The sequence below is a fragment of the Ambystoma mexicanum genome, chromosome 14, assembly GCF_040938575.1.
Source record: "Ambystoma mexicanum isolate Mex_15411 chromosome 14, UKY_AmexF1_1, whole genome shotgun sequence".
NCBI classification, from domain to species: Eukaryota; Metazoa; Chordata; class Amphibia; order Caudata; family Ambystomatidae; genus Ambystoma; species Ambystoma mexicanum.
In genome coordinates, this window is record NC_090940.1 from 91,692,006 (window position 1) to 91,718,005 (window position 26,000).

At 46.4% G+C, this 26,000-nt stretch overlaps 1 protein-coding gene across 2 annotated transcripts in view; it reads right to left on the minus strand.

Moving 5' to 3' along the window:
• Nucleotides 1–26,000, minus strand: part of PLEKHD1 (pleckstrin homology and coiled-coil domain containing D1) — a 310,344-nt gene that overhangs the window by 136,867 nt on the left and 147,477 nt on the right. Inside the window, exons 2-4 of one of the 2 annotated variants that reach the window (XM_069638581.1) lie at nt 18,069–18,162; nt 14,838–14,927; nt 5,267–5,343 (exon numbers count right to left, since the gene is read on the minus strand). In XM_069638581.1, coding sequence (XP_069494682.1) covers nt 5,267–5,343; nt 14,838–14,927; nt 18,069–18,162 — 261 coding nt within the window. The remainder of the gene's footprint in view (nt 1–5,266; nt 5,344–14,837; nt 14,928–18,068; nt 18,163–26,000) is intronic. The other variant, XM_069638582.1, reaches the window with a different exon arrangement.

Here is a 26,000-nt window from a genome sequence, read left to right on the forward strand (position 1 = left end):
GCACATAGGGCTGGGAAGGGGGCGGAACACAGAAAATGGGGAAGAACATGCAAAAAAAGTGGGTGCTACGAGGGACGGCCCGCAGGCAGTCCCTCGCATGCCACATTTGCGCCAAACAACATTTATTCACATAACCACCCACGCAAACTCTCGGCAGAGAAATGGCCACGCAAATCCCTCGATCTCTACGCAACCCGAAGGTAGGCGTAAGTAACCTTGCGCATAGGATTCGCAGCACAGAGGTGGGTGCGCATCTCGGATTTGGGGGCGCTGGTACACAATCGGGGTTCCAATCTAACTTAGGGGTGCGAGTAAGTAGTGTAGCTGTGTGCAGGAACGGTTTACGGGGTTCGCACGCTGATTTTCCGAGTTAAGACCAATTTACAATTTTTCATACGCATGTTGTCGGGGTGCCGGGCAGCAGGCCTGCTTGCTGGGGACCCCACACACTGTTTGAAGGGTGCGTGTGTTTGTGCTGGGGGGAGCACGCAAAGGTAGCTGTTCTAGCTGTTTATGCTTTGCGTGTGGGCGTGTTGGGGGCGTTCCGCCCGTGACTTGCGATCACATTTACTTTCCGTGCATTTTTTATTCTGTGCACTGGCACGCGCATTGTCCTTCTCGGCGCACAGCCCTTGTGGGATTTCTGTGCACATTTCCATGAATCGGGCCCTTAGGGTCCATGTGTTTTTACCCTGACACAAGGATCATTATTTGGTTTTATCATTCCATACTTTCCACTTTCGTTTGATCCTTGTGTATAGTTAAGGGGAGCGTTCTCAGGTTTAAATGAATTAAAGTGCAGACTGAGCATGCAAGCAAAGACAGCCTGTAACGTGCTTGCTACAAATTGCACGCTTAAGGTCCTGAATTAAAGTGGCAGCTTTTGCACACCAGCAAAGGCAGCCTGTAACGTGAGCACAGCAAAGCACACATTTAATTTACTGAATCAAATATGTTTCTGTGTTGTAAGAAAGGCAACATTGGGGCATATGTTTAAAACACTGGGTCCATTTGAACCAAAAAAGTTGATAGGCCCTGATGCTGTCCCTGAACAGGGCTGCATATGATAGTGCAGTGGGAAAAAGGGTACAAGTATGCAATAGTACTGGTGGCACATGAGAACCCCCAGCTCTGTATACATTTCTCAATTAACTGCCTGCCCACCACAGCACTGCGGTGTCTGCTAAAGGCTTCGCTTTGCCTGGTGCAAATGTTTACTGAAACCGGGAGAAAACTCGTCCCTTGTTTTTTCTCCACATCCACACATTCGCTCCGGGGCAAGGGTGCTGTTACCGCAACATCACGGGCAGTTCTGTACCGCACTGCATGTCCATGGTGATTCAGGAATCAGCCACATCACTAATCATGCGCGGTACTTGCAGGAACAATGTGCACCACCCCATCAATGCCTGATACAGTTCCTTAGGATTACCACTCGAGAGGCCACACCAAGCCTCACAAGTGGTCATTCTAGTGGACTGGCTGCCAGTTGTCGTGCACAGAGCTGTCAACTGACCCAGGACACGCCCGTTTGAACCTAAAAAAAAAACGGCGATTTAAGTGCTTTGGGGTCAGGCACACAAGTTATTGGTGGGGCTGAGATGAAAAAAGAATTCCCTTTTCCGATTTCCCAAAAAATAAATCAGGCACTGATATGCAAGTGTTTACAATTTGGTTAATTGCAAGTCCAGATAATTGTGCTTTGCCCCATCACTACATAGATTCATTACCGATGTTCCAATTGGTCAAGAAAGCCACTGCAAGTAAACACACATTCCCAGAACAGTCTTGCTCAAGATCACAAGGCACTCCAGTGCAATCCCACCACTTCTAATGACTTATTAAAGGGTAACTCAAAAGTACAATGAGCAGTGATTCAAATAAGATCAAGTGTTTGTCTTTCAAAATAATCACAAACCACAAGTTCCATCTCTATTGGGGAAAATACACTTATCTATGCTAGCAAAACAGTATTACAACAATCTCATGAAAGGGATCTGTGCTTGTTTCTAATCCTGAGGGAATTGTCCTCAATGTGGAGGGTACAAAGCACATTTTGTCCTTTTAGTGCGGTGGGCAGAGCTATGCAAATTGTGCCCATTTTGGACTGTGAGCAACGCATAAGTGACCTTCGAGCCCAGGGTGACATGGAGTCTCGGGAGGATAGCTCACGGGCAACGTGCTTGCCTCAAGACGACACGGCGCAACACAGGTTCGATCTCTGGGGTCTGTGCTTAGAAACCTCTTGGTATTAAGCACGTTCTAAATAACCAATCATATAATATTATGGTTCATTGAGTGGGGGCACTAGAGATGGCCATGCCATTGGTCGTATCTTCTCACCATGCGCATGCTCTCAGCATAGCGCATGGACTGGAGAATGTAGGCTCTATAGTCACAGCGTGCTGCTGTGAAACCCCGTATCACTTCCACAGGGTGCAGGTCCTGAGGACTATCCCACAGGAACCGCCTGACCACAGGGCGCAGCAGCAGCCAGTAACCTTTGTGTGTGACCTTTCACGGGGGTTACAGACTCAGGGAGCTATAGAATGAAGTCCTATGGGCAGTGTAAGCTCCTCACACTGTCTGTCCATGTGTTCTAGGACCTCTCTCAATACGACCCAAGCTGCGCATGCTCACTACCCATGTGTGCCCCCTGCTCCACGTACTGTCTATGCACGCTCCTCGCACTGTGTGGCTCCTCACAATGTCCGTGGAACCCCAGCCAGCACTGGACTCGCCTATAGGGAACTCTCGAGATTTCCCGCTAGGCCTCTGCACCCCGGCCAGCGCTGGACTCGCCTATAGGAAACTCTGGAGATTTCCCGGTAGGCCTCTGCACCCCAGCCAGCGCTGGACTCGCCTATAGGGAACTCTGGAGACTTCCCGGTAGGCCTCTGCATCCCGGCCAGCGCTGGACTCGCCTACAGGGAACGCTGGAGATTTCCCGGTAGGCCTCTGCATCCCGGCCAGCGCTGGACTCGCCTACAGGGAACTCTGGAGATCACCCTGGCCGAGCGCCCCACATTTCTGTCCATATATCCCAAGCTTCTCACACTGGGGACCATTGCCAGTATGGAAGAATTGCAGCAATACCGCCAACCTCAGTTACTGTTACCACCAGTCTGTCGGATTTACCACCAGGTTGGGAGTGGCTTCAAGACCGTGTTAGTCCCCATTCTTGGCACCTTATGATTCCATTGGGGATTGGGCGGTTTTGCTGGGGATGTAATTCCGCCTGTGGTATACCCTAAAATGTTCAGCTCTGAAGCAGAGAATTTACCCCCAGCATCTTGGAAACGTGGAATTCGGCAGTGCAGTGAAATGCGTTACCACCAAAAACCGACCGCACTGCCAAGCTTGTAATGAGACCCACTTTCTCGCCATGTGCCCCCAGCTCTCCCTAAAGGCAATTAGTTGTTTCAAGTCTTCACCGTCTCTGCCCGTATGGCCAAAGCTCCTTGCAGACTATATCTATAGGCCTCAAGGCGCTACCTTACCCTCTGTTCATGACAATGAGTGCTTGTATTTGCTTCACCCTCATTAATGTCGGTGATGTCATACGCATGATTATAGGCACCCCTTTAATATTCATGGAAGATGGCCATATCTGCTCACCCCCCAGGGAAAATCCTCGAGCACAAAGAATGAAGATTGCTGCAAAACACAATAATATCGCAAGCTATAATGCTGCGCGCTCACAGGAAATATGCCCAGGGGTGCTGTGCCTTCAATGTGCAACTCAAGTCAAAGTGCAGTAGCTCGGATATGGGTTTAACACTCATATTTAATCATTATTGCCCAAAATAAACAAAAAACGAGGAGAACAGATCTCTTGGCCAATGCATTTCGAATGCTAAGGGCCTCATCACAAGTTGGGCGGTAGCCCTTAAATGCGGTGGTAACGGTATTACCTCTGCATTCAAGGGCTGGCCCTTTGACGAGTCTGGCGTGTTTACCCCCAGCTCACAGTTGCGAGTAAACACGCAGAGAAAATGTCAATTCTCTGCACAATTAACGCAGGCGGTATTACTGCACGGTAATTGCGCCAAAAATTCTCCACCCAATGGGGAAAGGGGACTTACAGTTAGCATCCAACCCGTGATCCAGCGGCAATACCGCCAGACCGGTGGGCACTAATGCTAATAAGGTTGGGCAGTATTACAGCCCAGATACCGCCCAACCCGTGATGAGGCCCTAAATATCCATCATCAGGGCACATCTGTCTCATAAGGTCAGAAACATCCACATCTGTGTCGAGGTTAAGCGACAATAGTCTCTGTGACAAGGTACACAGGGCCTCCCGAAAACAGTAGGAGGCCGTGTGTGGAAGCAGCGTGGAAACCAGCTGCCGACTAATGATTACATGTGTGTCTTAAGCCCCAGATCATGTATGCACAGGCGTAGACAGGGCAGGGCCTGAGCGGGCAAGACCCACCCAAAGTCTGTAAATGCCCATTCAGGAGCGCTGTGTGGGCATTTACAAATGCTAATGTCACTGCAGTGGGCACAACTACATTAGCCTCAGGCCCCAATAGTTAGACAATCCTGGCTACGCCTCTGCATACATGTGGGCCAAATGAACCTGTAGAATATATGTACAGCGGGTTGGGGTATGAAGCAGGGGTGAACTGGTCTTGAGGGAGCTCTGGAGATTTCTCAGGGGGCGTCTTTAGTGGGGTCACCCAGGTTTCCTGCTCCTCTTAGCCTCTCTTCCACTCCCACCCTCCCTCTCTCCTTGACCCCCACATCCCTTTGAAGCAAAGAATTTGTAATGTTTCCAGTATGTTATTCCTCACTGTTAAAAAATGAATTATGCGCGTTTAATTGTACGCTTGCTTTTAAATCGCGATTCGGGGACAAATGTACTTAAAACGCAATGTTTGGATCCATCTTTCCTCGGCGGGTGACCCTCTATGCCCTACTTAGAGGGGTTTGGCTCGCTCACCACATCCGCTCACACTGTGAAATATGGAGCCACCTTGAAAAACATTTCCAGGACCACTTTTGATTCCCACTCCAAACCTGGCATGTATCAGTGGGAGAAGAGGGGTGGGCAGGCTAGGGGGAATGTGGGGACCCCTGTTAAACCAAATAAAATGGATCAGGTGGGTGACCCCAGAAAAATTGATATTGTTGAGCCTCTGATTTTGGGTCCAAATCTCTGGGGCCTGAGGGTCCTAGAGGGGGCCCCTGCCATTACAGATGCTGATATGTTTAGAGGTAACACAGAAGGGCCCCAGCAAAAGACCCCGCCCGTCCTTACACTTTTCCAGATTCGTGGAGCATCTCCAGCCACTGCGTTTGCTCGTACTCGGACTCAGCACCCAACACAATGTTGCCCTGCAAAAGAGAAAGACCACAACAGTCAGGGAGATAGGTGGTGAATCCCAGGCTCTTAACTGCTGAATAATGCCTGCCAGACCAGGAACACTACTCTTGGCACATGCCATTTCCGGTCTGTCCACCCATGCCTTCAAGGCTCAGTGAACATGCTTGCGTTTCTACAAGTAAACTCCTCATGCATGCACACAATAGGGCAGAGAAGAGCATTCAAATCCAAAGCGACAGTGTACACTTCAGCACAATGTATTGTATTGGAGTAGTCATTTGTATGGCCTCAAAGCGCTTTGTGGTCGGAACTGAGCACAAGACCCTCTAGGAACATGCATATGTAATGTATGGGATCACACCAGAATAATTCTGAGTCCAAATAACGGAACCAACTCAGGAAGATGTCAAAGTACTGTTTTATTAACAATTATCTAAAACAGGAAGGTTACAATGAACATCAACAGATGTTCCCTCATTCTCTCAATGATCTCCACACAAAATATGGTTCTTATACACAAAATGCATCAGAGTGACGTCATACTATGTGGCAATAGTGAAAAAAAACTACCGTTTTCGGTCGGGATTGGTTAAGGGAGACATCCAAGTATACTTTTTTATAGGAGCTAAGATTGTTATTGGTTGTCTGTTATCAGGTGGACAATTTATGCCGACCTCTAAAAAACATGTAATTTTAAAAATATTACATACACACTTTCTCTTTGGTTTTCAAACAACAAGGTCCTTTGTTATATGGACTAATACAATTGGTTGGCACGCTTGTGCCATGCCTGGAACATTCAGTTAATTTAGCAGCATGTAAGCCCAGACCCAGGTGCAAGGAGATAGGGCATGAAACTACCCCACCGCCCAATTAGCCCAGCATCTCTCATCGCCCATGCCTCCTGCCATGAAATTGTCTTTGTACTTGTCCTTGCATGAGTATCTTTGTCTTTTGAGAATGCACGGGATTGAAGGCACTCGCTATCGTGTCTGGGTCCTCAAGTTCAAGCTTTATTTCCATCCTTGACTCACGTGACAGGAGACCACGATTTGGTCCATTTAGCAGCTTTTAAATGCTCTAAATGAATTCAAGCTTGGCATCATTTGTGTTCTTTCTTGCACCTTAACGTGAGACGATTCATCCTCTGCATACTCGTTCTTCTTCAGAGTAGATAGCCGACCTGGATTTCCAGAATCTAGACTCCAGGCCAGACAGCCTCGCCACGCAGCTTCATGAGCTTATTATTCTTCGCTGTGACAGAGTTTGTCCATTCGCGCTTCATGGGTTTTGACTCACTTAATTCATGCTAGCAATGTCCAGGTTTTGTGCGATGGCTGCTTCACCTGCGTTCTATTCAATACTTATAGCTAGCTTCTGCGATGACTTAATCTACCTTGCGTTTCAGCGTCTGTACATTTATTGAACGGTTGTTTTCTGCTGCACTTCATGCACATGTAATCTTCTTCTTTTATATTTGAGAGTTCACTTGACCCTTGCTTCACTATTGGCCTTCCATACATTATTCTTCAACCAGTGTTTTGAGACGTCTTGCACATCTTCTTATGACGTCACTAGCTCTTCTTTGCTCCTTTTTCATATTCCTTCAGGGAGGTCCTTCCGCAAGTTATCTTCACTTGGGGGGTACATTCTATATGGTTTTCTTAATGGGTATCTTCTTCCAAACTCTTGCTGCCGGATTGGCACAGCGGCTGGTGTCAAACAGGGCAGTCTCATGTCTCCAATATACCGCAGGAAGTGGGTGGGGTCTCCTGCAGGGGTATATAGCTGCTCCTCTACAGAACACCCTCGGGGACTGAAGTCCAGGTATGGGAAGATGCACCATTAATGCCCAGATATCTTCACCCACCACATGCACTTCCTTCCAGGGCAGGCTACGTGACTCCTGATGGGAGTAAATAATCATGCATTCTATTAATTTTAGAAAGAACCTAGTTCTTCGAAGAGAAACACTACATAAGGCCTATGGTGGATGGAGAAGTCCCATTGCTGGAAAGAGCGCAGGTATGGATGATCTGTGAACCTATTGTCGAGGGAGTCTAGCAGGGAGGGTCTTAGAGGCCGCACAGCTGGTCTTAGAGGCCGCAGCGCCCCAGGCAGCAAAACAAAAATCGTACAAGAGGCCGAAGAAGGAGATGAGTTATCCGAGGGCGGAGGTGCAGAGTGTGATGATCAGAGGCCATGGATGGACCCTTCAGTGACAGAAGTGTACCAAAAAAGTAGTGGAACTGTGACCCCAGCGGGGGACAGTGTAGGAAGGAAGGAGCAACGTGCAACACATTTGTCAAGGGTTGCAGTCATTCTGGTTGACAGCCAATTGAGTTGAAACAGATTTCAGTTCAGCTGTAAATAATATTGGGTGGTTAAGTGGAGAAGTGTGCTTTAACTTCACAAAGAACAGTTCCGGAATGGTGAAAATGGTTGCAAAAAGTAGTGGAACTGTTAACAGTAAAAAACAAAAGTGGTGGAAAACCTCTCCCTACCGTTCCCGCTCACGTCTACCAGTGCATAGGTCCCCACTTCCCATCTTAAAGAAGTAGCAGAGGAGGTGCCAGTCTCCCAGGGATTGAAGATGAAGCAAAGAGTTAGGTAAGAGATGAGACCCATGAAACAGCTGTTTATTTATTTATTTTTTGCATTAATAGCAGCGCACAAAGCCCACAGGCAGCTAGGCGCTAGTTACAGACATTCAAACAATTCAAGCTGTCGAGTCAGTTAGGGTGATTTCGGTCATATCCTGCAGTATCCTGGCCAAGGTTGAGAGGAAAACAAAAGAGGTGATGGCTGGAAGGTTTTGAATTAATCTTAACCTCTGGTATTGCTCTGGGCAACCCTCCAGACTTGTGTTATTCGACTGCCAAGCCATTCGAAAAGGGGAAAGGCCATATGCAAATCAGTCTTGGTCCCACCCCAAAAGGGGTAGTCCAGCCTGAGCTGCTTGGTCACATCCCTTCTGGACAAGACCACCAGAATCCCCAAACATGTTTTCGGCATTGTTGGGCCTCATCAGTGAGGAGTATCTTGGGTCTCTGGGTCCAGCCGGCACAGGACTCACGTCTGGGCATACCCATCCCACTCGCGGTGACAAAGCAAAACAAAAGAGGTGATGACTAGAAGATTTAGAATTAATCTGAACCTGTGGCATTGCTCTGGGTAACCCTTCAGACCATCGTTCTTTATCTGCCAAGCCATTACAGAAGGTGGAAAGAGCACATGCAAATCAGGCTTGGTCCCACCCTAAAAGGGGTAGTCCAGCCCGAACTGCTTGCTCACATCCCTTCTGCACAAGACCACCAGCATCCCCAAACATGTTTTGGCCTTGCTAGGCCTATCAGTGAGGAGTAGCTTGGGTCTCTAGGCTAAGCAGGCACGCGATCTACGTCTGGGCATACCCGTCCCACTCGGGGCGAAAAAGGAAAACAATAGAGTTGATGGGTGGAAGGTTTTGAATTAATCATAACCACTGGCATTGCTCTGGGCAACCCGCCAGAACATTGTTCTTCGCCTGCCAAGCCATTACAAAAGGGGAAAGACCATATGTAAATAAGGCTTGGCCCAGGATGGGCTGAAGGGGCTCACCGAGTTTTTTTCACTCCCACCCACACCAGATAAGTATGGATGCAGTTGGAATTCACATCCTCAAGAACATTGAGGGGGAGGAGGGTGGTCAGCCGATAGTTGTATTGGCAGATGGGGTGAAGGTCAGCTGTTGGTTTCTTCGGGGGAGGGGGTGGAGGTAGAATGACAGCCTCCTAGAAGCAGGCTGGCAAGATCCCTGGGGTAGTGATAGGCTGAGGAGGTGAGAGCAGGTTATACCCAGAGGTTTCTAAGCGCGGACCGGGGGATCGAACCTGTGGTGCTCCGTGTCGTTTTGCTTCCAAGGCGAGCACGTTGCCTCTGAGCTATTCTCCCGCAACTAAGATATGACCATAAAATATCCAGGACCCATCAGTCGCAACAGTGTGTGGCTGGGTCCTTTCTTCTCCTCACTCTAAGCCAGTGACTTGGCCTCCTCCTTCACCACAATCAGAAAAAGTATATGAACCTGTGACTGCTCCCCTCTCTCCCACAGCTCCGTCCTCCTTCTCTCCTACTCCCAGAACTACACTCTCTCCTCCTTACTAGTCTTTCCTGTCACCGCCCATGCTGAACTGGCTCCATTCTGCCAACCCTTCTTGCCCTGGTACTTACTCTTCGGCTCCACAGAACTGGCACCCTTAAGCGTGTTATAAATAACCCATCATCATCATGAGAGTGAAGAGAAAAGTGGCGGCCGGCATAGCAGCGGAACTTGGCAGAATCCAGGCCATCATGGAGGGGTTCCTTGTAAGAGGCAATGAGAGCAGGATTGCGTCATGGACCAAGGTGGAGGCGCGTGGTGCTTCTTAGCTTATGGATCGTCAGAGATCCAGGGTGAAGAAGGGGGACTGAACGTGGGGGATGCCAGTGCTGAGCTGACTCCGCAAAACACCCCTCTGAGTGAAAATGGTGCTGGCTGGAGACAGGGCTGTCAGGGAAGATGTCTATGCGATTTGCAGGGGCCTTTGTATTGAATCAGTCCTTCTTTAGTTTCTTCGCCATGTGATGATGAGGGCAGACTATTTTATTTTAGCAAGATGGCTGGCGGAAAGGCAGATTTCATATGAAGTATTTTTGCCGCATTGCTCAGGACGATGAAGGCAACTTCACGCCGTTTTTGTTACACGTCTGAAAGGTGTGTACTACATGGAGTGGTCGGTGTAAGTGTTACAACTCCGTGTGCATGGAATTTGTGTACCTTTTATGTGCACAAACCTATGAAGAATGACCCTTTAAAATCAAACTCGTTTCACTGAAAGTAATGTGTAGTGTGGAATGTGAGAACGGGAATGTAAACGTTAAGCATGTAAAACAAGGACACATGGAACTTGTACCTAACTCGTGTTATTCTTTGCACGGACTTTCACCTGGAGTCCGATTGTGCTCCTAGGAAATGTGTTTCACACTCCTGTCGGGCGTGGTTGCGTTTGCGCGAATGTTTAATTGTTGCTGATGGGGGAGGGGTCTATTTTCAATGCAAAGATGAAACGCGTTGCTGTTTAATTCTCAGTAAAACGTATACACTCCCACAAACACTGGGGCATACTTGCCAAAATGACCCATTCCAATCTGTAGGTGCTTAACCAGTCCTGTTTTTTTCTTTGCATTCTGGGACTTGTACTTCCATATTCCCCATTTTAAAACTCAGACGACAAGTCCCCGAATTCAAAGAAGAAAATAGGACTGGAAAAGCACCTACAGGTTGGAATGGGTCATGCTGCCAACTATGCTTGGGCACACTACCGCCCTGCAGTCATAACTCCCCTCCCCCAACGGTGAAAGTGTAGAAATGCCACTTCTCATAGGAGTAGTGAAATTACTACTGGGTAAGAGTTTTACATTTTACTTAAGACAAGCACCTATAAAAGCGGCAACATATTTCTGATTAGTGACCATCTTTGAGAAATGTATGACGCACCAAACCAATTGATTTAACCAATGAAGATTGCAAAATAAAAGCCTGTGCACCACTCCCTTAAACATTCACCCCTGCCCCACTCACCCTGCCTCCATCCGCCCCCCTCCCGCCACACACACCATAAAAGACAGCGTGCCACTTTACTAGTTCTGTTTTTTTAAACGGCTCCCACTGGTTAAAGCTAGGGGGCAGCATCACATGATCACGCTCCCAGTGGCTGTGAGGATTAACTTCAAAACCCTCTGCATTGTCCACAAGGCCTTCTGGGGCCTAGGGCCTCAATACCTTCAACTCTCTCTGCCTAAATATCTTCCTTCTCGAGCTCTTCGCTCATCCGCCTCCAACTCCCTCAGGGTCAGTCCCTTCTCCAAGCAACGAGTTGGTGGTAGATATCTTTCTTCGGCAGGGGCCTCCCTCTGGAACAGCCTCCCTGCCTCCCTGAAACTTGAGGCGAACCATCTCTGGTTCCGGAAGCACCTCAAGACCTTTCTCTCCTCTCCCCTGCTGATCTCTTGGCTGGAACTGAAACTGCACTGGTTACCTGGCCACCCTCTGATCTCGAACCCAAGTCCCCTCCCCACCAGTTAAACACCTGCACCACCCCCCTGGCAACCCTTGCACTCGGGTCTGTTCCTGTATCCCCTTCCAGCACTTGACGTCTGATGTCCGCACTTACCCTTGCACTTGCCATCAGCTGGCCGCACTATTTATGTATAGTCTTTATTTATTTTACTGGTTATCCTATGCACTGCACTGCACTGTCCTCTTCCACCTCCCCTGCACTTGCGCAATCTCAATGTCACCTGGCCTAGTAAGATCGTTGTCTCTGTCTTCCCTCTGTTCCCCCCTTGCCTCGTTGTGCCTTGAAACACTTGTGTATAGACGCATTATAAATGCAATATCATATCATATAGGAACGAATCACAAAGCTTTCTAGCTCCTGGAAAAAAGGTGCAATTTGCACCTACAGTAATTCACAAAACACGTTACGACTTTACATTATTCGTAGGGACTTGCGTACATTTTGCATATAACCTAAGGCTGTTGGGCACAAGTAGGCTTTCCCTGCGGTGTGTCAGAAAGGACTTGGGGAGAGCAGTGCAAATGCCTTTGAAACCCCCCGGAAGCTCAGCTTACCTGGTTATTCACAAACATCTGAAAAGCTTTGACAGCCAGGCGCAAAGAAAGCATCCCGAAGCTAAAATCTCCAAACGGGGTTCTTACACGTGCACTCTGCTTGTGTTACACGTTGGGAGTAATTTGCTCATGCTTAAACCCACGTTTGCAAGTGTAGTGTTTTTTTCTTTGTGGCATCGCAGTGCAGTTTATGACATCTTTAAGTTAAGCATTAGACTGAAAATGGTTTTGTCTGAATAACATATGTATTTTTAATTCTTGATGATAAACAGGCATAATTTACACCTAAACAGGTCATTTTACAATAAAAGCAAATTGCAGCCAGGGCACTGCCACCGTTAGCATGTATGTGCTGGTGGGACCCCTGCAGGCAACTTTCATCATTTGCAAAGTGTTGCATAATTATGCAAAGCAAACCGCGTGAAATCTCTGTTCCTCTTCCCTGTTTATGCTTCGTTTTGTAAAAAATAAACACTGATTGCAAATTACGCTATAATTGATTCCTATGGGATCCGCCTGCTTTTTCCCAGGTGTAAATAGAGAGCGGATTCCATTGGAATCCTTTGATTTTACACCAGCATAATAATCTGATGTAGGCTTAAAACCAGGTTCTCTTCCGAGATGGTGGGGGAATGCAAAGCGGAGGTGCACACCCTGTCGATTGCCCCCCTAAGCTTTGGAAAGACACGAAAATGCCCTGGTGGAAGGATAAGGCGTGTTGGGAAGACTAGCATTTACACCTTACTTTTGCACTCCGCAGCATTGAAAACGGCCTGTGGAAATCACATCCCCAGGCATGTGCCAAAGTGAATCGCTCTGTGGGCATCTACTTTTGGTTACCACCATGCTGCCTAAGAAATAGGTCAGTGGGTGGTCCTTTAAAAGGATATGGTAATTGCGTGCAGCGGACCACCAATGCTTACACAATGCACGCAATATTATTAAACACGCCCAATGCGGAGTGTAATGCAAGGTGGATTTGCATTTACTCTTCACTTTTTCTCTCCACTTTGTGACAGATAAAACGGGTTCCATGTCCCTTCACCGCCGGATTATTTTTCAATGAGTTTTTTTTAGTTTTTTCCCAGCAAAACAATTAATCAAAAAAATGTTTTTTGGGGGTGATCCTCCCAAACCCCCTTTCCCCTATAGTATAAAATCTATTCCCAACCGCCTGATGCTTCTATACCCTTACCCACCCACCCTGTATATTTTTCAATGAGTTTTTCAGAGAGAGAAAAAATGTGGCAAAAAAACTCAAAAAAAGAATCCGGCGATGAATGGACGTCACGCCATAAAACGCTGCCTGCAAATGACTGTTTGCCGGTGGTGCCTGATAACGGGTTCAAATGGAAACCACGTGCCCTTTGGCAGATGCTAAACCAAGGCGTATTCCATTGGAATTTTGGGGTTCTAGCCTGCATGAACATCTCATGCAGGCGTGATCCAGGGGCGCAGGAAGAAAGCAGAGCGGAGAGGCAAGCTCTGCTTGACTGCCGCCCACGCCAAATGAGCCAGAGCGGAAGACGGGGGCGTAAAGGCACTTTTATTCTTTAATTTTCTGCACTGCTAAATTTAAAAATGTTGTTGGCAAGACTCTAGATACAATTTTTGAAAAGGTCATGTTCTGGAAATTGGGAATACAATTATTTGTCCTTTTTATTTCAAAGACAAGTAAAGCAAGGGGATCGAACATATATTTGAAGTTTAAAGATGGGTATTTTCTATTAATCCAATCGTCTTCTGTTTCAGATAATTCTCCTAAATGCATGATAACGATGAAGGCTCTCTTTAGATCAGACAGCAGCCTTGGTAGAGCTCCCCCTGGTGGCACAGTGCAGCTAATGCACACAGCAGTTCAGGTGGAAGCAGAGACAATCTTCTGCGTGTCTGATATTCAGTGGGGAACAGCACAGCAGCCCCACGCATTTTTTTGTTGGGAAGAGGCTGGTATTCCCAATTGGCAGCCCCTTGTCATATTTCATAAAATGACTCCTGATTTTATAGCGTTGACATAACAGGCCATAGCAATTTGCCATTGGGCCACAATTGCCACTCCCCTCCCAGACATCACAGATTAGTTGTCAGACCCCATGGTAGGCACTTGAGGCCTAGTTCATAGAACGTTTAGCGCGGTGCAAAGTGACTTAGCACTGCCAACAAACACCCTGATTCACAGAGCGGTGCAAAGGGTATTTTTGCAGAGCAAAGTCACTTGCCACTGCAAAAGTACTCTTTGCTCTGCGCTAAAAGTTCCATGAATCAGGCCCTTGGTGTTTTTAGTTCCTTTCTGAACGTGATGACGTCCCACTGCAATCACATAGTCGTCGCGCCTCAATGTGGAGCTCATTTTGCTCCGTGGCGTGAATGAAAGGTGTAAAGAGTTTACACCTTTCAATCAAGCCAGGCCACATTCATTTGTATGGTGGAGAGGAGGGGCGTGTCTGCCGCCTCACTTCCTATCCCATACAAATGCCCCAGCATGTGCACCGCCATGCATTTCCTGCGTCGGCAGAAAGCCGGCGGACTCCATAGGGATCCATTGTAAATGCTGCCCAGTGTACAATTAGTTACAATTAAACGCTGCTGCCGTGCGAGCAGGGTAGGCAGCGTTTAGTCATTTGCACGGCGGAGTGCAAATGTGCACTGCAAGATTCAGTATACACATGCATACGCGCCCTCTTTTTCCCTACACATTTGCACTCCACTATTCAAATTACCAAAATTTGGCAGCGGGAGCCACCTATGCGTATGTCTGCACGTAACACCTCCCTGCCACCCAACTACGAGCTCACTTAAAATGAGCTCTCATGAGTTAAGCGGTAATGGTAAAAACAGGCGTTTACTCACGTGGAAGTCTTCGTGGGAAATAATCATTGCGTAGGGCATGTTGGGTTCATCTTTGGCGTCAACGATGCAGCCGCCCAGAGGTATGACACCCTAGTGAAGAGCCAGAAGTTAGCCAACATTTGCTAGTGCTATGAATTGAAAGAATCATCAGACTGCTAGTACACAATGGAGTGAGTGCACAAGAGAGTGACAACACAAGGGTTTATCCATGAAAATGTCAACATATCTTAAAAAAGTGTGGAGGTGATCGACAACAGCCAGTAGCATTGCTTGTTGCGATCTCCAGAACAGTTCCAAATCAAGGACCAATGCATAGTATTATCTCATGTTATGTCATTCTGTTTCGTATAGCACAACTGTCATGGCCTCTTGGCGCTTAATCTAGCTCTTTTGATCACAGATGCAGTTCAATGAAATGCAGATTCCACGTCCGAAGGTCAATTTCTTAAAGTGCAGCGGCCTGAGATGAAGCCGCCAAATCTCTACCCCTAAAAGACGACCCTTTTAAACGTTGACACTTTTCAATGCTTTCCAGTCTCCAAGTCGGAGCATTTTGTGTTGATGGCGCTCTGACAGGCCCTTGATGCCACGTCATTAAGTTACAACTCCTACACAAACACCAACCTAGCTCTTTAACACTGGGTTCTCATTCCTGCTTAAAACAGGCGCCTTTTAAGGGTGGGTCACTCCAAAGTGCTACCCAACAACAAATGCAGATTTTCAACAGTTATCTCTGTTCAGCCTCTTAGTTGCCTTAAACCTTTTGCAATTTTCTTATTTGTATTTGACTATGTCTTATATGGCGCCTTTAACCACAGCGCTTTACATAAAACAATCAACGGTACAATAAAATCAGCAAATATCAATCAGTGTTCAGATTCAAAAAGTATCAATCAATCAGAAGATTGAAGCAAATGAGTTTTTAAAGAAGAACGAAACAGAGAATAGGAAGTGATAGAACGAAGAGATAGAGGAAGAAGGTTCCAGTGAAGAGGAGCAAGAGGCTGAAAGGAGCGAAAGTGAGATTGAGCACAGGGGAGACGAGGAACATTAAGTCTAAAAAGACCAGCAGAATGAAAAAAACGAGAAGGAGAATAGAATGAGAGGAGAGATGTAAGATAATCAGGGGCAAGACCGTAGACAGATTTGAAAACTAGATAAAAGAAAGTTACATTTGAGCTGGGAATAAAAAGAAAGCCATCCGAGTGAGGCAAGAGAAGAGGAAATCGAGTCCCGGTAAGAAAGAAGGCAAAGTGAACAAATAGAAGAGTAATAGATGGATTTAAGAAGAGCAAGACGTGAGCACGGGAGACCAGAGGATAGAACGGAAGAGTAAAAGAGTTGGGAGAAAACTAACGAGGATACAAGAAGCTTTGTGTGGTGAAAAGTAAGAAATGGGCGAATTTTGCGTACATATTGTGGAGATGAAATCGACAAGCACGTGAAGTATGGGAGATGTGATGGACAAAGGAAAGATTAGAATCAAAATAAAGACCAAGATTGCGGGCAGTAGGGGAAGTGGGAACACTAGAGGGAGGAAATGAGATGAAAGGAGGAGGAAGCGCGGGGAAAGAGTGTTGGCGGGAAAGAATAAGACTTTTGTCTTTCCAGCATTTAAAGTGAGGAAGTGAGAAGTCATCCAGGATTTAATAGCAGAGATGCGAGATGAGAGGGTGTGATGAATGTCAGGTGTGAAGGTTGAAAAAGAAAGAAAAAGCTGAGTATCATCAGCATAGAAGTGGTGTGATGCTGCAAAGGATGAAAAAATAGGAGCAAGAAAAGAGGTGTATAAAGAAAATAGAAAAGTACCAAGGTCTGATCCTTGAGGAACCCTGTGATCGAGGGGAAGACAAAGAGAGGTGTTGCCGCCCCAGGAGACAGTGAAGGTACGATTAGATAGGTAAGACGAAAACCAAGATAGAACAGACCCACGAAAACCAAAAGAGGAAAGAGAGTCCAGGATCAAAGAATGATCCACCGTGTCAAAGGCAGCAGATAAGTCAACAAGAATGAGAACACAGTAATGTTTTGCATAACGAGCTGTGAGGAGAGAGTTCAGTACGCAGGTCAAAGCTGTTTCAGTAGAATGGTGGGGACGAAACCCAGACTGAGTGGGCGGGAGAAGAGATAGATCAGTCACGAAAGTTGAAATTTGTGAGTAAACAATACGTTCAAGAAGCTTGGATAGAAAGGGTATAAGGAATATAGGACAAACATTTGAAACAAGGAGGGGATTTGCTGTGGGATTTTTTAAGATTCGAATAATGATTGCATGTTTAAAGGCAGAAGGAAAGGTCGAAGTGGTAAGACAAGTGTTAAAGAAGGATGTAATAAAAGGTACCAAAGGCAGGTAGATTTTGGGGATGAGTCAAGAGGGAACTGGATCACCAGGGGCAGTGGTGGGGTGAGCTTCTTATTCATCAAAGTTGTATAATTGGTTTGATGAACGGTAAACACCTGTGGACATCGTTCTAAAAGCAATACCATGATCGGTAAATTACTTTTCTGCAAAGATTATCACTCTACCAGGCCATGTTGTCAAAATTGGGATGACATGTTATCAACGGGTCGTATGCCATTAGTGGTTATTGTCAAAATACCACCAGCAAATCCCATATTTTACTGCATGTGTTGCTGCTAAATAAATACAGAGTTCAAATGTGCAGCATGCAGTAAATAAATCCACCAGCCATGACATATTCAAATTTAGTATTAAGCGGCAACATGTAGCACACACACATTATATCCACATTATGGCTTATGGGCATGTGTTTGACTCTAGGAGCCTTTCTTTTCTGATATCATTTTTGATGGTAACAATCCCCATTTTAAGATTTCAGAATGAGGTTTTTCTAGCAGTAAGTAGTACTTTTACCACCGGCAGAGCAGATTATATAAATTGGAAGTATTTTTCCTTCTGTAATTGGCAGTATTTACTTATGGCACAATTGGTCATTACGAATTGCGTTATCGGAATCACTGCTTTTGGACAAAGCCAATTTTTTTAATAGTTTCCAGAAACCGTTTGTCTCTTGGATATTCAATTAGTGGCTTCATTGGAGTTAATGACATATTTTGCATGTCATTCAGAATGTGTGTAGAGTAATCTGACAATCATTGATGTCGAGCGATTGAAAGAAACCCCCTCTTGACCAACTAAATGATTGGTTTTGACTAACTAAATGATTGGTTTCAACTAACCAAAGTCCACATTTGGAAGACGAGTCGTACCTTGGGATGTATATTGAAGTATTTATTGCTCTCAAAGTTTCGCTTCTCATTCTCGGCGTAGTAAAGGAGAAAACTGTCTTTGATGATGAAGAACCTAAGGAAGAGAAAAGAACAACCACACATAGAGTTGCAGCAGATTAATTGATGAGTTGACATCATCTAACACTGATATTGAATTTTACTAGTACGTCCACAGTCTGAGCTTCAGAGCGGTCCTAAGAAAGGCACATTTCGTGTGGAAGAAAAGTTGGCCAAATGGGAATTTGACACATTTAGAATGTTTTTCTTCATTAATGATTGCCCATCGCATCAGAAATCCTTAACCACATTATATAAAGAATAAATATCACCATATCAACTATGAATCCTCCCTTGCATGCTCCGCGAGTGGGCAGCTGATTATTTGTGAGTGGCAGGTTGATGTGTGCCATTGGTTAAATAATGTCGATCAAATAAATCAAAATTAATTTATTGCATCAGCTACACCAGCTGTTTAGCATAAAAACAATATGCAATAATGATTCATACATGCATTGATATGAGTGTGTGTGAACTAAAACCAAGTGTGTAAACCAGTGCTTAATGTTAATATGCCTAAATATATGCGAGTATAATCAAATTTAAAGTACATTACTATCAGTGTGATCTTCCATGTAAGTATTACACCTTATAACATATTAAATAGGTCTGTTTTGAAACATTCAAATACCCTCTTATCCTTATCCTGGTCCATAAACTGCCAGAGTGACACCTTGGTTAATGATATTTGCCTATTCTGCAGTCAGAGTCTTTCTCTAATTTCATTGATGTTGTCAAATGCCTGCTCATAGACCCCGTGCTGTGCATAAGTAAGGAGATACTCTAGTGATATCATCTTTGACTACAAGAGCTAACACAAGATGGAAGCCATCTCTGAAATGGCGTACAAGTAGGGGTAGTCCACTGGGCCTAGGAGATGAGGCTACTAGATGGCATTCTCTCCATTTCACAGTGCGTACACGGCATGAACCAAATGAGGGTGTGCGCTGCCGTCATGATTAAGGTTGTTTCTTCCATCTTGCTGTGTCACATGATCAGCCTACTGTTGCTTCAGACCAGTGCAAAAAGAGGTGGGTGTGGTAAGGGCCCTGTTAGACCTGGCAAACCCAAGCCTCTGACATGGCTGGATCCTGTGAGGACCAGTTGCCATGGGTGGAAAACTAGGAAAGCACAAGGTACATAAGGATCAACCTAGACAGATGATTTTCTCTCTCTGCGTTGCTCGTCTTTTACAGCTTGAGCGCAGTTGGGATCGCTGTTGCTGCAAGCAGCCATGGCTGGTTATTATTGCCTCCAGGTAAGTCTGTGACATACTACAACCCCAGGCTCAACAGAGGAGGCAGCTTTTGGTGCCGGGTGGGTGAATAATAGGGTGCCAGTGGGAAGCTGTGGGGTGCACTAGGCACAAGAGGGCAGCTCCACTGCCCCCACCCTGGCTCTGCCACTGCCCAGACTAGGGTCCCTACGTATGGGAATTTATGGGTCGCTTTCTCTCTCGCTTCACCTCTTTTCATCCAGGGAGAAGGCCCTCCATATCATCCATCATTGAAAGCACAGACTGCATGCATTTGAAGAGCCATGTTGAGGCACTGGAAGAGAGGCACTGTATTCTTATATGATGCCTGTTGCATCCGGCACAATTGAAGCCACCTGCACTCTCAGCAGAATATGATTGATGTTCGGATGACCAAATGGGTCTCACGCAAACCTCAACCACTTGGACAGAGTGTCCTGCCCAGACCCTATTGCAGGCTGATCTCTAGAGGAACCCAGCAGCTCTTTAAATAGTTATGCTTCCCCAGAACTTTTAGTCAGGCACCACTCCTCTTCCTGGGGAACCACAGGGTGGGATGCGGACTGCCACACTTGGAATAGGTGTATGGGGACACCCCTCTAGATCAGGGGTCTGCAAGCTGTGACTCTCCATATGTTTTAGACGTTGGCTCCCATTACCCCTCACCATTGACTATGCTGGCTAGTGTGAAGTACAAAGCAGCTGAAGAGCCAAAGGATGCCGACACATGGTCTAGAAAGGTTGTCCAACTCTGGGCCTCGAGGGCCAGAATCTAATGGGTTTTCAGGATGCCCCTCATTAATATTCATGAGGAAAAATGTGCATACATTTAGAATCATTGTATGCATATTTACCTCATGAATATTAATGGGGGGTATCCTGAAAATCCACCATGGGTCCGACCCTCGAAGCCTGAATTTGGACAACCTTGGATAACAGTCTTAGGCTGATCACAGTGGTTGCATAGATCTGTTCTCTCTCTCTCTCTCTCTCTCTAGCTCTCCCTCTGTGCTACATTGTCCACTCTGCGTGACAAGGATCTGGGTGTTGACAGATGGGAGGAAGAAGTCAGCCTGGAGACTCCACACATTACCATACGTGCACTGCTAAGGGTTATGGGAGACAGGAACCTTTGACTCGGAGAAAGGGTTGCATGAGGTATGGAAACTCCAGGGGATAATTTCGCCTTGATATGAAATGATATGATGTGGCATTTATAACGCGCCTTTACACAAGTGTTTCAAGGCACGATGAGGCAAGGGAGGGTGAACAGAGGAAGACAAAGACAACGATATTACTAGGCCAAGAGAAATTGAGATCGCGCAATTGCAGAGGAGGGGGGAAAGGGAAAAGTGTGGGGGAAGTGGGGAGGAGACAGTGCAATACATGAGCTCGTAGGGGACTGTAGGGATTCTGAAACAGCCCCCAAGTGCAGAAGTTGCCCAGGAGGCAGTGCAGATGTGCAACTGGCGGGGAGGGGACCTGAGCTCAAGAACAGAGCGTAACCAGGTAACCAGTGCAGTTTCAGTTTCAGCTCGGAAATCAGCAGGGGAGAGAAGGAGAGAAAGCGGAAGCAAAGAGGAAGGTCTTGAGGTGCTTCCGGAACCGGAGATGGTTCTCCTCAAGTTTCAGGGAGGCTGTTCCAGAGGGAGGCCCCAGCTGAAGATAAAGATCTACCACCAACTCCTTGCTTGGAGAAGCGACTGACCCTGAGGGAGTTGGAGGCGGATGAGAGAAGAGCTCGAGAAGGAAGATATTTAGGAAGAGAGAGTTGAAGGTTTTGAGGCTCCAGAAGGCCTTGTGGACAATGCAGAGGGTTTTGAACTTAATCCTCGCAGCCACTGGGAGCCAGTGCAGAGATTTCAGTCATGGAAATATACGATCCCTTGGCTTGAGGCCAAGGATAAGTCTTGCAGTCCTGTTCTGGATTAGTTGTAGAGGGCGGAGAGTAGAAGGAGGCAGATTTAGAAAGAGGCTGTTGCAGTAGTCCAGCCTAGAGAGAACCAGAGCTCTGGAGACAGTGGGCTTCTTGGGAGAAGCAGAGGAAAGGAAGAATACCTCTGAGGAAGTGCAGCTGGTAGTGTGACTTCTTAGAGACGTCGAGATGTGAGGAGAATAGGTGAGTTTGGAGTCAAAGATGACCCCAAGGTTTTTAGCCTCACAGGTGGGAGCAGGAAGAGGGCCAAGAGAGGCTGGCCAGAGAGCGACAGGAAAGGAGGGGGCAGGTGTGCCGATGAGGAGAATCCCAGCCTTACTGGCATTAAGGCAGAGACTATTGGTGGCACATCACTCCTGGATAGCAGACAAACAGTCAGAGATGAGAGAAGGAGAAGAGGTGTCAGAAGGGATCCTGAAAATGAGAGGAGTGTCATCCGCATAGCACTGAAAGTTGTGGCAGAGAGCGGCGATGCGGTGGGCAAGAAGTGCCAGGTATTGGTTGAACAGCCAGCTAGAGAGGTTAGACCCCTGGGGGACACCACAGGTAGAGATAGAGATAGAGATAGAGGAGAGGAAGGACCCAAGTTGGATCTTGAAGGGTCAATCGGAGAGGAAAGAGGTCAGCCACGCCAGGGCCTGATCGATGATACCCAGGTTATCACGGAGACGGCTGAGCAGGATGGCGCGGTTGACCGTGTCAAAGGCAGAAAAGCGATCCTTAGTGTGATGGTTGTGTTCTATGTTCTTTTACCATCAGGTTTTCTACCGCCTGACTTTTAAACGTGGAAAGAATAATGAAAAAGTTCATCAGATTTTTTTGGGGGTGGGGGGTTGAGCCCCCACAAACCCACCCTCCCCCACCCATTTTTAACTATTCCCGACCCCCTCAACCACTTATCTGCCCTTTCCCACCCCCCAAAAAAATACAATGAACTTTTTCATTATTCTTTCCACGTTTAAAATGCAGGCGTCAGGAAGCCTGGCGATGAAAGGACCTTGTACCGATGGTTGGCATCTCAAATCTCACTCTAACTTGCTCAGGTGCTGTGCTCCGTCGGCCATCTGGGACATTTGTCACATCAAGGTAACTTGTCAGCGATTGGTGTAGGCACTCGAATCCCGTGTTGTTTCTCCCAAAAATACACCCCAGTGTCTCCAATAAGACTCAAGCCCCTCTCACACAGCATGCATCGAAAGGACAGTAACAAATTCCCCTTCTCCCTTCCAATCAACCGGCTCCGCCATCTTCTATTGTGGCAGCTTCATAACTTCGGTTTTAGAATGATGCTGACACCCTGAAGGGGGTTCTTCACGGGGAGGCTGATGAGATGAGGAGCAGGAGAGGGAAAAGATTCAATGTGTATTCCTTGAAGGGCCCCACAAAGCTGGGTGCACCGTGTCTTTATTTATTTATTTATTACATTTGTTACACGCCCAGACCCGAAGGTATCACAGCGAGGTTACAGAGAGCTTATAAGATTTCATATACGATGTTACAAATAAATGGAAACAGTGATAGCATTTCAATTTGTGACTCTAGTTACAGACATGGTAGGCAGCTAAGACATATATAAGGATGATGAGACCCTCATTTAAAGTTGCAGCTGAATAGGTCGAGGACTCTCGAGTGCCCCGGTTGGTTGAGATTAGTAGGCGTCAGTATTTATTGAACAACCAGGTTTTCAGGGCTTTTTTGAAACCTAAGAAAGTATCCTCATTTTTAATACTAAGTGGAAGTGCATTCCAGTGAGTCGGGCGAGGACTCTGAAACTGATACCTCCTGCTCTGCTATATTTATATTGCAGTATTTCCAGGAGAGCCAAATTATTTGATCTGAGGGTCAAGCAGGAGATTGTGTTCTTGATAGTGTTGTTGAGCTAGCTGTGTGCTTTATTCGACATACATTTACGTACAACACATAGAGCCTCATTACACGGTAGGCGGTGAGCCATGGCGCTATTAGCGCCATGGCTCATGCCGGTAAAATACCGGCACCACCTTGGCGGAAAGGGGATTTACCGCCCCATTCCAAGGTTGGAGGGGCGGTAAATCCCCTTTCCGCCATTGCCCTTCCCCATTCCCATTTCTGCCCCATAGGGCTCTATGGAAATGGGGAAGGCGCTAATTACGCCACCGCAATTTTGCGGTGCCGTAATAAGCTCCGAGGTCCCTTAGCGGGTTGGATTTTAACGCCTGCAAGAAGCAGGCATTAAATCCTCCAACCCGCAAAGGGACCTCGTAGTACGGCGGTAAGGGTTAACGGTCACCGTTGCCATTAAGTAGCAGCGCCTCGATGCCCAAGGGCTGTTTGTGCGCTATACAAATGTAAAAAAAAATAATAATAATTGGTACTGTAGCTTTACAGAAGATGTTCGGATTGGTGCCAGCACTGTGCCAAAATATATTACAAGCACTGTTATGGCAGCTCAGATGTGTCCATGCAGCAGAACATATGAGAAGTACCGGAGACGTCACTCCCACTAAGTATATAGCAGAGCTGCTGCAAAGTGTGGCAATGCCCGAGCCTGTTGGGGCCTAGAGACCCAAGCTACTACTCACTGATGAGGCCCAACAAGGCCGAAACATGTCTGGGGATGCTTGTGGTCTCGTGCAGAAGGGATGTGACCAAGCAGTTCAGGCTGGACTGCCCCTTTTGGGATGAGACCAAGCCTGATTTGCATATGGTCTTTCCCCTTTAGTAATGGCTTGACAGGTGACGAACGATGGTCTGGAGGGTTGCCCAGAGCAATGTTGGAGGTTTAGATTCATTCAAAACCTTCCAGCCATCACCTTTTGGTTTTACCATTAAAATAACAGCCAGATCTTTTGGGAAGTGCTGCTATAGTCCCATGAAAAGTATAAAATATCTGCTGGTCCTTACTAAGAAGTGCCAGTATCCTCACACTGCCTGCTAGTGTTCATACCACCTCCTCAAGTGGGTTAAGATAGGTTGCAAATCACATGACCAGTCATTTCTTGCACACTATGCTGAGATTACTAATAAGTGGCTGTGCCCGTTCACATACACAATCTTAAAATGATTAACTATATACACTTATAAAATGTCTACACATTAAAAAGTGCCCAGATACCTTATTCGGCTCCCCAGTAAAAAGGTGCATTCAAGAATGAGATGCCTGCAGGTTTCCAACTGCTCTGATTTACAGAGTTGGCGGTCATTTATTCTCTTTTCCCCCTTTTTTATGCGGATCCACTATCAAAGGTTAACTTTATTTAACCCGCCATTTTACAGTGGCCCCCATTACGTTGCACGCGATGATGTCATCGCTCTGACAACGTCATCGCATGCAACAACGCTGTCAGCACGTCACAGAATCACATTTAACACAGACGAACACGGCAGCGGTAACAGTCATTAACATAGAGGAGGTCCATTCAAGGCCTCCACGCACAGACGTTTTCTCCACCTAGGAGGTAAGGAATTGCTGTTACAACATTTACCTTTATAAGAGGATGGTTACCCTCACAGACGTTTGCTCTTAACTTCCAGTACCTTGAACTTCTACGAGGAATTCGTCTAAACCATCGGTTATAGGGAAATTAGTAACATACCTCAGGTGTGTGGTCAAAGGACAAACAAACCTAGAGTCTTAATGACTATCGTTTTTACAGAATGCGTTATTGTCAGTACTGAGGAAGAACTCTGATGAGCACCGACTGGCATGTAGGACACTCTAATGTCTCTAAGTGCATTCGTTTTGCTTTAGCAGCAGCTTGTAGTTTGCTTGTATTGATGAATTTGACCTAAATTGATTATATCTTTGTGTATATTTCTTTAATTCAATCGCAGAATATGGTCCCAGAAGATGGACTCACAGTCCGAAATGTATTGGACCCAATTGTATATTCTTTGCCTATAATGTGAAGCTGAGGTTTTGGCATTTGGAATTGTTCTTCAAACCCTTTTGTCAGTCTGAAAAACCCAAACCCCTAACCGTCGTGTTGCCCCCCCCCCCCCCCTTTATGGGCAAGCACGCTCTCCGGTCTTCAGACAATCTTTGACAATCTCCTATTGGGGGTGTGGATCACTATACACCCCCTTTGGCTGCATTCGTATCAGGCCCCATGTGCACTGTGTACTCCTAGATTACGCCAAATAACATACACCTATCTTACTACCGTGGGCAATAACAAATAACACTAAGACACAAAGCAAACACAAAGAATTGATTCTATTTATAACAATGGGATACATTTATTTATATACACACAGCTAAACATAATGCATGACAATGCAGGCAGTTCTAATTCTATGTCTAATTTGCACCTTTTATACTTCTGGTGCAAAGCTACCATGCAGTATCTATAAGCCTTTCAGGTTCCTAATGTAAGCCTGTGCTGCAAATGTGTGGTTCTAATGCAATCTAATGCAAGCGCTAGCATCCATCACCTTCATAGGCAAATTCACACCAGCAATCCACACCGAGATTCTTATGAATCAATTTAAGCCTAGGCCAAACCCATACTTCCCATTCTGCTGTCTTTCCAGCCAGGCCTAAATCAGTCAGTGGCAGGCCTCAAGCTCTCCCTCTGTCTCATCGATCTCATCAAGGCCCATCAGTCTGCTGCACCAAGCACCATCTCCAGCCAACTCTCTCTCTGTGGCTCTCCCGATCTCTCTGGCCAACTCTCGATTTCTC